The following is a 15,793-nucleotide window of genomic DNA, read 5'->3' as shown; positions in this document are numbered from 1 at the left end:
GGACAGCAGATTGGGATAGGGTGAGATTGAACATGCTCTGAGGACGCGGCTAGGGATGCCGCCTTGCGAGGGTTAACATGCTTAAATGTCTTACTCACGTCGGCCACGGAGAACGAGAGCCCACAGTCCTTGGGAGGGGGCCGCGTTGGTGGCATTGTGTTATCCTCAAAGCGGGCGAAGAAGGTGTTTAGCTTCTCTGGGAGCAATCGGTGTCTGTAATGTGGCTGGCTTTCCCTTTATAATCCCTGATTGTCTGTAAACCCTGCCACATATGTCTCGTGTCTGAGCCGTTGAATTGTGACTCCACTTTGTCTCTGTACTAACCCTTTGCCTGTTTGATTGCCTTATGGGGGGCAACATAAATGTATATCTGAGACAAAAGGAGTATGCAGCATGCTCTCTCATGAGTAATGGTACAGTTGGGCTATGTGTGTTTGTTGATGGATAAAAACATATTTACAGTGTCACTATATTCACTTTATTCATTTTCTTGATAGTTTTAAAACCAAATGATTTAGGATGGTCACTGGTGGGCTGAGACTTCAATGTTAAACAGCTTTGTGCAAGAGTAGTTCAGGTACATTTGAAATGCTCCATGGTACATAACCTGATATGCTGACATTTCAATGTTAAACAATGTATTTCTTTAGTATTTCATGCATATTTTCAGTTCTGCATGCTGCATAACGACAGCTAGCCTAGTGGGGCGGCAGGTAGCCTAATGGGGAATCAGGTAGCCTAGTGGGGTGGCAGGTAGCCTAATGGGGAATCAGGTAGCCTAGTGGGGCGGAAGGGTAGCCTAATGGGGAATCAGGTAGCCTAGCGGGGTGGCAGGTAGCCTAGTGGGGCGGCAGGTAGCCTAATGGGTAATCAGGTAGCCTAGTGGGGCGGCAGGTAGCCTAGTGGGGCGGCAGGTAGCCTAGTGGGGTGGCAGGTAGCCTAGTGGGGTGGCAGGTAGCCTAATGGGGCGGCAGGTAGCCTAGTGGGGTGGCAGGTAGCCTAGTGGGGCGGCAGGTAGCCTAGTGGGGCGGCAGGTAGCCTAGTGGGGTGGCGGGTAGCCTAGTGGGGTGGCAGGTAGCCTAGTGGGGTGGCAGGTAGCCTAATGGGGAATCAGGTAGCCTAGTGGGGTGGCAGGTAGCCTAGTGGGGCGGCAGGTAGCCTAGTGGGGTGGCAGGTAGCCTAATGGGGAATCAGGTAGCCTAGTGGGGCGGCAGGGTAGCCTATTGGGGCGGCAGGTAGCCTAGTGGGGCGGCAGGTAGCCTAATGGGGAATCAGGTAGCCTAGTGGGGCGGCAGGTAGCCTAGTGGGGCGGCAGGTAGCCTAGTGGGGTGGCAGGTAGCCTAGTGGGGTGGCAGGTAGCCTAATGGGGAATCAGGTAGCCTAGTGGGGTGGCAGGTAGCCTAGTGGGGCGGCAGGTAGCCTAGTGGGGTGGCAGGTAGCCTAGTGGGGCGGCAGGTAGCCTAGTGGGGTGGCAGGTAGCCTAATGGGGAATCAGGTAGCCTAGTGGGGCGGCAGGGTAGCCTAGTGGGGCGGCAGGGTAGCCTAGTGTTTAGAGCGTTGAACTAGTAACCAAAAGGTTGCAAGATTGAATCCCCGAGCTGACAAGGTAAAAATGTGTTGTTCTGTCCCTGAACAAAGCAGTTAACCCACTGTTCCTAGGCCGTCACAAAATAAGAATTTGTTCTTAACTGACTTGCCTAGCTAAGTAAAAAAAAATATATAAATGTATATATAGATTTTAGAATGTAGACAAGGTGACAGGGTTAATGCGTGATTCATTCTCTTTCTATACGACTGATACCAACGACTGTCTATAGTGACAGATAGGCCAACCTATTATGACAGAATGTATGACAGAAAGTTAGCACTCATGGCTGTCGAATGTGAGAACTTGACATTGTGATGACTGATGCTCAAATTACAATTGAAGGCGACATTTCTGCTCAATTCACTCCTTTCACTTCCCCCTCTGTTTTGTTCCTTCTCCGTGTTATTTATGGATGACGCGAGCGAGTGACGTGTGGCTGGCGCCTGCGGGCACTGTTTCACGCCCAGCATCCATTATATTTAACAAAGTGCAGTAAATGTCGGAGCAGAAGTTTGGTGAGTGCGCCCGTGAACTCACCTGTCATAGCGCTCAACATGCACGTCAACATGAATACTCAGCAGGTCAAACCTCAGGCACCTTGAAACATCATTCAACAGAGTCGGAGAGGAAACCTGACACCTAATCGATGGTGTCTACTGTAAGTGAACTAACGGTCCTCGTCGGACGGGTAGATGCTCCATCGTTATTGACTGACGTTGAGTCTTCTGTTTTTATTGAGAATAGATGTTTTCTCCCACCTGTGGAGACATTATTGGACATACAGTAGATAGACTGTCTGATATAGGAGTGAATGTACTGTAGGAGTAAATGAGGAAAACGTCCAAACAGTTGAAGTTATTCTAGTACGAGCCACCATCTTTTACCGCACTCTGATAGCTGGCATGCTAGGTTAACATGGACCAAGTCTTCTGCTACTCCCCATTACACAGTGAGATAGGGATGGCAGACGGTTTAAAACGGTCCTGAGTGGTGCAACATATTCCTCCTTCCCTAAAGTGTAAGAGACAAGACTACAGCTTAACCACACTGACACATTGCCTGGCTCCTGGCACGAGGACTGCCTGCTGCCTTTGGCAATGAGCGCAGAGTTATGTAGTCCAGATATGCTGACAGTTCTCTTTCTTTATTCCTCTCTCTCTCTCCCCCTCCCTCTCTTATTCTCTCTCCCTCTCTCCCTCTCTTTCCCTCTCTTCCTCCCTCCCTCCCTCCCTTCCCCTCTCTTGTTTTCTCCCCCAAGCTGTGACGAAGCCGGCACGTGGCAGAGGGGAGAGAGGATGCTGCGTCTCTGGCCCAGTGTGAGAACCTCCCCCTGGGGAAGCCTGCGTTGGACCCAGTGCCCCACGGGCCGCTGATCCCCCTTCTGTGTCTCTGTGATTTATGGCTACTGGGGATCTGGCCACTGCAGACTCATCTCTCAAGTTCACATTCACAAATACACACACACTGCACCACTGGACAGAGCCACACACACTGCACACCCGTGCCCAGTGCTGCTCCATAGAGTGACTCCACCACACACTGAACAAAATAATCTCTCTCAGCCTCCACACTCACTGAGGGACTGAGCCACACTCACTGAGGGACTGAGCCACACTCACTGAGGGACTGAGCCACACTCACTGAGGGACTGAGCCACACTCACTGAGGGACTGAGCCACACACACTGAGGGACTGAGCCACACACACTGAGGGACTGCGCCACACTCACTGAGGGACTGCGCCACACTCACTGAGGGACTGAGCCACACACACCGAGGGACTGCGCCACACACACCGAGGGACTTCGCCACACACACCGAGGGACTGCGCCACACTCACTGAGGGACTTCGCCACACTCACTGAGGGACTTCGCCACACTCACTGAGGGACTTCGCCACACTCACTGAGGGACTTCGCCACACACACTGACGAACTGAGCCACACACACTGGGGGCTGAGCCACACACACACTGAGGGACTGAGCCACACACACTGAGGGACTGAGCCACACACACTGAGGGACTGAGCCACACACACTGAGGGACTGAGCCACACACACTGAGGGACTGAGCCACACACACACTGAGGGACTGAGCCACACACACACTGAGGGACTGCGCCACACACACTGAGGGACTGAGCCACACACACTGAGGGACTGAGCCACACACACTGAGGGACTGAGTCACACACACTGAGGGACTGAGCCACACACACTGAGGGACTGAGCCACACACACTGAGGGACTGAGCCACACACACTGAGGGACTGAGCCACACACACACTGAGGGACTGAGCCACACACACACTGAGGGACTGAGCCACACACACTGAGGGACTGCGCCACACACACTGAGGGACTGAGCCACACACACTGAGGGACTGAGCCACACACACTGAGGGACTGCGCCACACACACTGAGGGACTGAGCCACACACACTGCTTTTCTCTGCCCCATACAACCTCCCATTGCACCACTGTGTCCTATACACACCTCTCTGTGTATCCTCCACTCCCCCGGAGTGTGCAGATTAGCATCCCAGTATGAGTCATGGATCGTCAGCCTAAGAGGCACCTGCTTTACTAGCAGAGGTGGATCAATGGAACTGCACTGAGTGATGAGATGATGTTCCTGAATTCGCATGGCTTGAGAAAAATCACCTGATAGCAGCCGTGCAAAGACTGACCACCCCTAACTTCACTGTTTTTAATCACTAGACTGACTCTCCCTGGACTGTCTCTCCCTGGACTGTCTCTCCCTGGACTGACACTCACTGGAGTGACTCTCACTGGACTAACTTTCCCAGAACTGACTAACTGGACTGACTCTCAAAGGACTGAGTATGACTCACTGGCATCCCCCAGGGATAACCGTTATCCCCCTTTGACATTTACATTTTTGACACGGCCATGTCCCTTTCTCTGAAACCGTTCTTTTTCTAAACTCGGAAGCCGTGGACTGGAGGTGAGAGCCAGCGGGCGGTCAGCTCCTCACCATGGTGTTGCCGCCCCCGGACAAACGCCACGTGTGCCTGACCACCATCGTCATCATGACCAGCATGGCCTTCATGGATGCTTACCTGGTGGAGCAGAACCAGGGGCCCAGGAAGATTGGCGTGTGCATCATTGTGCTGGTTGGGGACATCTGCTTCCTCATCGTGCTGCGCTACGTGGCCGTGTGGGTGGGCGCAGAGGTGCGCACGGCCCGCCGCGGCTATGCAATGATTCTCTGGTTCCTCTACATCTTTGTACTGGAGATCAAGCTCTACTTCATCTTCCAGAACTGCAAGGCCGATAGGAAGTCCTTGGAGACGGTGGCCCGGAAAGCCTTGACTCTGCTACTGTCTGTGTGTGTCCCGGGGCTTTACTTGGTTCTAGTGGCTCTGGACAGCATGGAGTATGTGAGGACCTTCAGGAAGAAGGAGGACATGCGGGGGAGGATCTTCTGGGTGGCTCTTGATCTTCTGGATCTTCTTGACATCCAGGCCAACCTGTGGGAGCCTCAGCGGACCGGCCTGCCCATCTGGGCCGAGGGACTGATGTTCTTCTACTGCTACGTCCTTCTCCTCACCCTGCCCTGCGTCTCCCTCAGCGAGATCTCCACGCAAGGGGAACACGTATCGCTCCAGAAGATGATGCTCTACCCTGTCCTCAGCCTGATCACCATCAACGTGGTCACTATCCTGATCCGCGGGGTCAACATGGTGCTGTTCCAGGACAGTAGAGTCTCCACCATCTTCGTCGGCAAGAACGTGGTGGCGATCGCCACGAAGGCGTCCACCTTCCTGGAGTACCGGCGTCAAGTGAAGGAGTTCCCTCAACCGCAGAACGCCATGGCGTTGGAGCTGCAGCAGAACTCTGTGGGCCACGGACATACACCCCACACGTCGCACTCGCAGCCTCTGGCCAACTCCACCAACCTGCCCCACGAACCCTCGCCAGGGCGACACATGGAAACATGACCCCCAGCACTGGACCCTCTGGACACCAGCGGAGCATCTCCACCGTTGCCGTCAGTGACTAACTACAGTGACTAACTACAGTGACTAACTACAGTGACTAACTAAAACAGAACTTCTGGTGTGACTCGTTCTGTCTATCCAGTCTATCCAGGAGTTTGGTATTAAGAGAGATGTGGGTTTCATGACAGGATGCTATTCTTCTGCCTATCAAGCCCACTTGAACAACAGAGGATTTAACAACTAGAGGTATATGTTCAGCCTCTGTCTTTCTGTCTGTCTATTGGAGAAATATAAAGATTCACCTTCTTGATTCTGACAGGAGCGAACTGATGTGGTTTTATTTGTTTTTAAATGAACAATTTTATTCTGCAGCTGAGTAATGTATGTTGTGTAACAGTAAATTTTACAATTTGTTCCTCTCTGAATATCTGTGATTTTCTAAAACTCCTTTCGACTGTCTATTGCGTGGCTTTTTTCTTTGTAGTCCTTAAAAATGAGGTATACCACTCGCCCTACAGAAGCACTAAGTTGAAGTGGAGAAAGAGAGAATGGAGAGGAGAGGAAGGGAAGGAGAAAGGGTCAATAAGAAGGGTGGCAGTAGAAGAGTGAAATTCAGCCTCTGCTTTAATTCTGCTGAGAAAGGAGCTAACTGGAGTCTGCTGCCTCGGTCAGTGTGACGCTTTACAACCAACTGGTCTGCTGCCTCGGTCAGTGTGACGCTTTACAACCAACTGGTCTGCTGCCTCGGTCAATGTGACGTTTTACGACCACATGGTCTGCTGCCTCGGTCAGTGTGACGTTTTACGAGCACATGGTCTGCTGCCTCGGTCAGTGTGACATTTTACGAACAAATGGTCTGCTGCCCCGGTCAGTGTGACGTTTTACGACCACATGGTCTGCTGCCTCGGTCAGTGTGACATTTTACGACCAAATGGTCTGCTGCCTCAGTCAGTGTGACATTTTACGACCAAATGGTCTGCTGCCTTGGTCAGTGTGCCGCTTTACGACCAAATGTATGCTAAAAGCACCAGAGCTCAGCACTATACACTCTACTTGAGGCAGCCACCCGTGTGTGTGATTCTGTGTGTGTGTGTGTGTGTGTGTGTGTGTGTGTGTGTGTGTGTGTGTGTGTGTGTGTGTGTGTGTGTGTGTGTGTGTGTGTGTGTGTGTGTGTGTGTGTGATTCTCTGTGTGTGTGTGTGTGTGTGTGTGTGTGTGTGTGTGTGTGATTCTCTGTGTGTGTGTGTGTGTGTGTGTGTGTGTGTGTGTGTGTGTGTGTGTGTGTGTGTGTGTGTGTGTGTGTGTGTGTGTGTGTGTGTGTGTGTGTGTGTGTGTGTGTGTGTGTGTGTGTGTGTGTGATTCTCTGTGTGTGTGTGTGTGTGTGTGTGTGTGATTCTCTGTGTGTGTGTGTGTGTGTGTGTGTGTGTGTGTGTGTGTGTGTGTGTGTGTGTGTACACGTGTGAGGGGGCAGAGGGGTGCTCGTGTGAAACTGTATTTCAAGTTCAAGTCTTGTCACATGCACAAGTACAGTGAAATGCTTCACTTGCAAATTTACCCAGCAGTGCTGTAATCAATATCAAAATATTATAACTAATAATACATTTTTTACAAATTATAATAATTATTATATATATATATATATGTATGTATAAATAAAACATGGGAAATAAGAAAGGAAGCTATATACAGGGTCAGTGCCAATACCAAATGTACAATGTGCTGGATACTGAAGTATTTGAGGTAGATATGTACATGCAGGTGGGGTTTAGGAAAAAGCGACTGGTAGCAGCATCCGTAATAATAATAATAATAGTAAACAGTGGGTGTGAAAGAAACCTCATTGTACTTTCCTCCACAAGTAAGCCTTGAAGTCAAAGAATGCAGAGTGCAGACAGCCTCAATGACAAACGGTAAAATATAAATGTACAATCCAACCTGAAAACTGAAAACCATTTCTAGTTAATTGATGAAGTGAGTATTAAATTATTATTATCGTTATTACTACATGTACATTATTTATTAAATGTGTATGTTTTAATAAAAAGTATTCAAAGAATGTCTTTGTCTTACTCTTACCTCTACAATCTCTGACTGGGAGGCGACATGACAGAGACATGTCTTGTTGTAGGACTCATTATACGGAAGAGGAATGGAACTTTAAAAATCCCAAGTTCAAAAGTTGACAGAATATTTATCCATTCTGAGCAGGTTGTACTTCTGTCTACGACAAAATGGCTTCACTCATTTCTCTTTTTCTAAAGAAAATGGATTTCAAATTTTTTTGCAGACCAACTCACTTGAATTCACTTTTTCCAAAGATACCTTTCTTATTTTCTCTTGTCTGAACTCTTCCATGGTGGTTGGTGGGCTATTTGCTGTTGCCATGGAAACATTGTTTCATTGGCCAACCCTGGCATTATGGAGAGACAAGAAAAGTTCAGCCACGTGAACAATGTGCCATTGTGTACCCAGAATGACCCATGCAAAGATCAACCACAGATACCAGCACTCTGAAACACACTGAAGAATCATCAGTGGCCCCATCAACATCAACTGACTGGTCTGAAAGTGACAGTACCCTTTAACCTACCATAATAAAACACAGAGAGAGAGAAATAGACAGATGAGAAGAGAGAATGTGAGAGAGTGAGAGAGCAAGAATGAGAGCGAGAGAGTGTGAGAGAGCAGAGAAGAGGGAGCGAGAGATGAGAAGAGAAGAGGGAGCGAGAGAGAGAGAAGAGAGAGAGAGAGATGAGAAGAGAGAGAGAGAGAGAGAGAGAGAGAGAGAGAGAAATGAGAAGAGAAGAGGGAGACAGAGAGATGGAGATATGAGAGAGAGCGAGAGAGAGAGAGATATGAGAGAGAGAGAGATATGAGAGAGAGAGAGATATGAGAGATAGAGAGAGAGAGAGATATGAGAGAGAGAGAGATATGAGAGTGAGATATGAGAGAGAGAGAGATGAGAGATAGAGAGATATGAGAGATAGAGAGAGAGAGAGAGAGAGAGAGAGAGAGAGAGAGAGAGAAGAGGGAGCGCACCAGATGACAGCAAATGGAAGAATGCCAATTCTCTTTTTAGCAGTGGCCTTTCAAATGTAGACTTTAGCTTTAGGATTAGAGAGGAAACATGCCAGACTACCATTGTCAAGATCACTGGCCTTACTAGATGGCATAAATATGGGCTTGTTACATTTAAGCCTTGCTCTCAGTAGGTCTCTATCTCACGACCCAGCTGTCCCGATAAGACACCACACAGTGTTAGATGAACACTTTTGTTTGAATAAATCTTGCCAGCCCAGTGGATAAAGGAGAGAGAAAGTAAATGGCAAACTTGGGAAAAGGAATAAATTACCTGTAGCCGCCTCAGCAGGAGCTCACCTTAGCGAGACCCCTTCGCAGCGCCAGACACATTCATAAATCAACCAGAGCTTGTGCATCAGGAAGTTAATTGTGCTCCCTCCATACGTAATAGGGTCGTGAAAGCGCTTTCCTCTCTCCACCCACCTGTGATTTATTTAGCATCTCTAACTTTTGTGAAATATTCAATTTCGACAACATTAATTCAGGACGGCATGCATAGAGGCGAGAGAGGAGCGTCAGGAGAGTGAGCAAGTGCGGGTGTTGTGGGTGTTGACCAACCTGCTGACTTGACGGCTTCTCTGATCCCCATCCGGCTGCTCCATCCTCTGCTCTACCCTGCGCACAATACCACTTCCCAATGTGAGCAAGACGCCCATCTATATGGACATACAGGTACTGGAGTGCTGCCTCTGATGCGTACATGTCATTCACAACTTCGCCACTAGAGGCCTCGTCAACAACGAGAGAGCGCGAGCGAGAGCGCGAGCGAGAGCGAGAGCGCGAGCGAGAGCGAGAGAGAGAGAGAGAGAAAGAGGATGATCCCAAATGGCACCCTATTCCCGTTATCGTGCACTACATTTGATCAGGGCCGTAGGGCTTGAACACGACTTAGTTATTATCCCAAAATTACTTTACAAATACACAAGACACACTTACTGTGCACCGTTTTACCACAGATTTCTACAGAGGTTTTTTGTGGTGTAACAACTTTTTAGCTCAGGAAGTGTCATAGCCTAGTTCAGGTAAATGTGCAACACAAAACGCCTCATTGGGAATCTGTGTTAAAATGTAGGTGTATCTTTTGTATTTGTAAAACTATTTTGGGTGTTGTGAAAGTAGAGATTCACACAAGGATTATTAACGGTTAGACAGAGCGTTGGGACTGTTGCAGGCCTACACATTGGCGGCACTGTGATCAGTAGTTGACTAGGGACGGCCCATTGGGTTCTCAGAACTAGACACAACCCAGTAACAGGTTTCTCCATTACAATATGAAGCTAATAAAACAGTGTTAATAGGGCTCTCTCTGAAGCAGTAAAACACTTTGTCTAAATTATGGATCATATCATGACAGTGCCAAAATATCAATTGAGACCTCTGCCATCCATTTAGGCCTCTCTCTCCCAAATTCAGTTTTTGCCTTGCCATTTCTCTCTCTCTCTCTCTCTCTCTCTCTAAGAGAGAGTCAAAGACACAATGGTCTGAGCACACAATTCAGTAATCTATATTTCAGCAGCAAATGTATGTCTTGGACCCTGGCCAACACTTATGCGTCTGTGTGCTTGGTCATTACTCATGACTGAGGTGTCTGGCCCTATTAAACCGAACAACCCAAAGCGTGCTACCAGCATCCTGCCCGGACATCCCATCTAACCATGGGGTTCATAGTTTAAGATGAGTTTCTTCTTGTTTCCCAACTCCATACCCAGTGGAGTGATGTGGTCCTATAGCAGTGAGACTCATCAATCCTCACCTCTACAGCTCATTGTGAAGCTTTCCTGACCAAATAACTGTCTAGATATGGGTTGTGTTCATTAGTCACCAAACGGAAGAAAATGGATTGAAACAGGGAGGGACTACAAGGACTAGCCAACAAGAAAAGCTGTTTTGTTTATAATAGTCAGTCAGGACTAAACCCATTACAAAAACATGGGAGGGAACAACTGTCATATAAAACATATATATAATCACAAAGGAATCAGATGTCATGCAGTATCAAATCAAAATCCTCCTAACTCAACTCCAAAGGCGTACTCTCTGAAACACAGATGGAAATGCAAAATAACGTCTCCGTCCTTTAACGTTGAGCAATAACGTCTCCGTCCTTTAAAGGACAGAGTGATTAACTAATTTAGTCTGTGTAATAATCCAGGAAGGAAATAGTCCATAGACAATGACACTATAAATATGCCAGTTTTTGTCAAATTGACATCAAAAGTTTAAAATGTTTGCCTTTTAGCTAGCCCTAGCCCTAACCCTTTTCCTTAACCTAACTATCCTAATCTGCTACAAAAAGTCAATTTTGACATAGAATACAATTTATCTAGTCAAAACCGCTAGGGAGTGACCGGGGTGGAGACTATGCACATCACAATGAACCATGGAACATGTTTTTTGTTGCAAAACTTAATACCACGTTTTCTGTTCCATGCCCTAATATAAACGACCCTGGAGAGTCACACTGCAGTCTCTGAAAGTCTATTCATTCAGTGACATGGTCATTTCTCCCTGCATGTCGTATCTAAATGCTAAAATAGGAATATCATAAACACAAATAAGAATTAATATGATGGTGCGTGTCTCTGGAAATCTATCTTTAATAAATCTGCTTTTCAGAATGGGTGACAATCACTGACCTCAAATTTTTAGCAATTGCTTTTTAATGTAATCTAAATGCAAGGTTCACAGACAGTTTCAGAAGACACATCAAATGAAACACTATTCAGACCTTGTCTGGCTACCAAGACACATCACTCCGGCCAAACGCCACGCCCACGTTTCTTCTCCACGATGAGTCTGGGGTCGGGTTCCCCTGACGCTACAATGCAATCCAATGGTTGATGCCACGTCATCAACTGTGCAGTCAGGCACAAGATTGCTATAACATACTGTATGTTGTTATCTGATACGTAAAATACATATTCAGGCGTTGTAAGATCTGTCATGCGTCAGAAACGTCTGAGCAGGGGAACACGACCTGAATTTGATCACCTCCCGCCTGCATCTCGAACGTGAACACATTCAAGACATTCTGATTGGTCAGAGAAACCTTTGGGTGTGGCCAGAGCCAGAACACACGTGGGTAAAGCGGCGTTTCGGAAATAGTCATTGGCTTTGATACTCTGATTGGTAAGAGACAATCCATTCGCTAATGACTTGTTTTGTACAACGCTTCTCACTTTGACGTCAGCAGAAAAGACTTCTAGGATGGCAGTCTGACTGAATGGATCGGCAGAAAAGACTTCTAGGATGGCAGTCTGACTGAATGGATCGGCAGAAAAGGACTTCTAGGATGGCAGTCTGACTGAATGGATCAGCAGAAAAGACTTCTAGGATGGCAGTCTGACTGAATGGATGGGCAGAAAAGACTTCTAGGATGGCAGTCTGACTGAATGGATCAGCAGAAAAGACTTCTAGGATGGCAGTCTGACTGAATGGATGGGCAGAAAAGACTTCTAGGATGGCAGTCTGACTGAATGGATCAGCAGAAAAGACTTCTAGGATGGCAGTCTGACTGAATGGATCGGCAGAAAAGACTTCTAGGATGGCAGTCTGACTGAATGGATCAGCAGAAAAGACTTCTAGGATGGCAGTCTGACTGAATGGATGGGCAGAAAAGACTTCTAGGATGGCAGTCTGACTGAATGGATCAGGAGAAAAGACTTCTAGGATGGCAGTCTGACTGAATGGATCGGCAGAAAAGACTTCTAGGATGGCAGTCTGACTGAATGGATCGGCAGAAAGGACTTCTAGGATGGCAGTCTGACTGAATGGATCGGCAGAAAAGACTTCTAGGATGGCAGTCTGACTGAATGGATCGGCAGAAAAGACTTCTAGGATGGCAGTCTGACTGAATGGATCGGCAGAAAAGACTTCTAGGATGGCAGTCTGACTGAATGGATCGGCAGAAAAGACTTCTAGGATGGCAGTCTGACTGAATGGATCAGGAGAAAAGACTTCTAGGATGGCAGTCTGACTGAATGGATCGGCAGAAAAGACTTCTAGGATGGCAGTCTGACTGAATGGATCAGGAGAAAAGACTTCTAGGATGGCAGTCTGACTGAATGGATCGGCAGAAAAGACTTCTAGGATGGCAGTCTGACTGAATGGATCAGGAGAAAAGACTTCTAGGATGGCAGTCTGACTGAATGGATCGGCAGAAAAGACTTCTAGGATGGCAGTCTGACTGAATGGATCAGCAGAAAAGACTTCTAGGATGGCAGTCTGACTGAATGGATCGGCAGAAAAGACTTCTAGGATGGCAGTCTGACTGAATGGATCGGCAGAAAAGACTTCTAGGATGTCAGTCTGACTGAATGGATCAGGAGAAAAGACTTCTAGGATGGCAGTCTGACTGAATGGATCGGCAGAAAAGGACTTCTAGGATGGCAGTCTGACTGAATGGATCGGCAGAAAAGACTTCTAGGATGGCAGTCTGACTGAATGGATCGGCAGAAAAGACTTCTAGGATGGCAGTCTGACTGAATGGATCGGCAGAAAAGACTTCTAGGATGGCAGTCTGACTGAATGGATCAGGAGAAAAGACTTCTAGGATGGCAGTCTGACTGAATGGATCGGCAGAAAAGACTTCTAGGATGGCAGTCTGACTGAATGGATCAGGAGAAAAGACTTCTAGGATGGCAGTCTGACTGAATGGATCGGCAGAAAAGACTTCTAGGATGGCAGTCTGACTGAATGGATCGGCAGAAAAGACTTCTAGGATGGCAGTCTGACTGAATGGATCGGCAGAAAAGACTTCTAGGATGGCAGTCTGACTGAATGGATCAGGAGAAAAGACTTCTAGGATGGCAGTCTGACTGAATGGATCGGCAGAAAAGACTTCTAGGATGGCAGTCTGACTGAATGGATCGGCAGAAAAGACTTCTAGGATGGCAGTCTGACTGAATGGATCGGCAGAAAAGGACTTCTAGGATGGCAGTCTGACTGAATGGATCGGCAGAAAATACTTCTAGGATGGCAGTCTGACTGAATGGATCAGGAGAAAAGACTTCTAGGATGGCAGTCTGACTGAATGGATCAGCAGAAAAGACTTCTAGGATGGCAGTCTGACTGAATGGATCAGCAGAAAAGACTTCTAGGATGGCAGTCTGACTGAATGGATCGGCAGAAAAGACTTCTAGGATGGCAGTCTGACTGAATGGATCGGCAGAAAAGACTTCTAGGATGTCAGTCTGACTGAATGGATCAGGAGAAAAGACTTCTAGGATGGCAGTCTGACTGAATGGATCAGCAGAAAAGACTTCTAGGATGGCAGTCTGACTGAATGGATCAGCAGAAAAGACTTCTAGGATGGCAGTCTGACTGAATGGATCGGCAGAAAAGACTTCTAGGATGGCAGTCTGACTGAATGGATCGGCAGAAAAGACTTCTAGGATGGCAGTCTGACTGAATGGATCGGCAGAAAAGACTTCTAGGATGGCAGTCTGACTGAATGGATCAGCAGAAAAGACTTCTAGGATGTCAGTCTGACTGAATGGATCGGCAGAAAAGACTTCTAGGATGGCAGTCTGACTGAATGGATCAGCAGAAAAGACTTCTAGGATGGCAGTCTGACTGAATGGATCAGCAGAAAATACTTCTAGGATGGCAGTCTGACTGAATGGATCAGCAGAAAAGACTTCTAGGATGGCAGTCTGACTGAATGGATCAGCAGAAAAGACTTCTAGGATGGCAGTCTGACTGAATGGATCGGCAGAAAAGACTTCTAGGATGGCAGTCTGACTGAATGGATCAGCAGAAAAGACTTCTAGGATGGCAGTCTGACTGAATGGATCGGCAGAAAAGGACTTCTAGGATGGCAGTCTGACTGAATGGATCGGCAGAAAAGACTTCTAGGATGGCAGTCTGACTGAATGGATCGGCAGAAAAGACTTCTAGGATGGCAGTCTGACTGAATGGATCGGCAGAAAAGACTTCTAGGATGGCAGTCTGACTGAATAGATCGGCAGAAAAGGACTTCTAGGATGGCAGTCTGACTGAATAGATCGGCAGAAAAGGACTTCTAGGATGGCAGTCTGACTGAATAGATCGGCAGAAAAGACTTCTAGGATGGCAGTCTGACTGAATGGATCGGCAGAAAAGGACTTCTAGGATGGCAGTCTGACTGAATAGATCGGCAGAAAAGGACTTCTAGGATGGCAGTCTGACTGAATGGATCGGCAGAAAAGGACTTCTAGGATGGCAGTCTGACTGAATGGATCGGCAGAAAAAGACTTCTAGGATGGCAGTCTGACTGAATGGATCAGCAGAAAAGACTTCTAGGATGGCAGTCTGACTGAATGGATCGGCAGAAAAGGACTTCTAGGATGGCAGTCTGACTGAATAGATCGGCAGAAAAGGACTTCTAGGATGGCAGTCTGACTGAATGGATCGGCAGAAAAGACTTCTAGGATGGCAGTCTGACTGAATGGATCGGCAGAAAAGGACTTCTAGGATGGCAGTCTGACTGAATAGATCGGCAGAAAAGGACTTCTAGGATGGCAGTCTGACTGAATGGATCAGCAGAAAAGGACTTCTAGGATGGCAGTCTGACTGAATAGATCGGCAGAAAAGGACTTCTAGGATGGCAGTCTGACTGAATGGATCGGCAGAAAAGGACTTCTAGGATGGCAGTCTGACTGAATGGATCAGCAGAAAAGGACTTCTAGGATGGCAGTCTGACTGAATAGATCGGCAGAAAAGGACTTCTAGGATGGCAGTCTGACTGAATGGATCGGCAGAAAAAGACTTCTAGGATGGCAGTCTGACTGAATGGATCAGCAGAAAAGACTTCTAGGATGGCAGTCTGACTGAATGGATCGGCAGAAAAGGACTTCTAGGATGGCAGTCTGACTGAATAGATCGGCAGAAAAGGACTTCTAGGATGGCAGTCTGACTGAATGGATCGGCAGAAAAGGACTTCTAGGATGGCAGTCTGACTGAATGGATCGGCAGAAAAGGACTTCTAGGATGGCAGTCTGACTGAATGGATCGGCAGAAAAGGACTTCTAGGATGGCAGTCTGACTGAACGGATCGGCAGAAAAGGACTTCTAGGATGGCAGTCTGACTGAATGGATCGGCAGAAAAGGACTTCTAGGATGGCAGTCTGACTGAATGGATCGGCAGAAAAGACTTCTAGGATGGCAGTCTGACTGAATGGA

General features: G+C 47.6%; 1 protein-coding gene across 1 annotated transcript in view; it reads left to right on the top strand.

Moving 5' to 3' along the window:
- LOC129825458 (transmembrane protein 121-like) overlaps nt 1-7,607 on the top strand; it is an 81,372-nt gene extending 73,765 nt beyond the window's left edge. The window contains exon 2 of the mRNA XM_055885569.1: nt 2,847-7,607. Coding sequence (XP_055741544.1) covers nt 4,587-5,552 — 966 coding nt within the window. The 5' untranslated portion in view covers nt 2,847-4,586 and the 3' untranslated portion in view covers nt 5,553-7,607. The remainder of the gene's footprint in view (nt 1-2,846) is intronic.
- The last annotated feature ends 8,186 nt before the right edge of the window (nt 7,608-15,793 follow it).

Source organism: Salvelinus fontinalis, chromosome 27 (assembly GCF_029448725.1).
Source record: "Salvelinus fontinalis isolate EN_2023a chromosome 27, ASM2944872v1, whole genome shotgun sequence".
Taxonomy (NCBI): Eukaryota; Metazoa; Chordata; class Actinopteri; order Salmoniformes; family Salmonidae; genus Salvelinus; species Salvelinus fontinalis.
The sequence above is the reverse complement of the archived record's forward strand: the minus strand, read 5'-3'. Positions and strand labels throughout refer to the sequence as shown.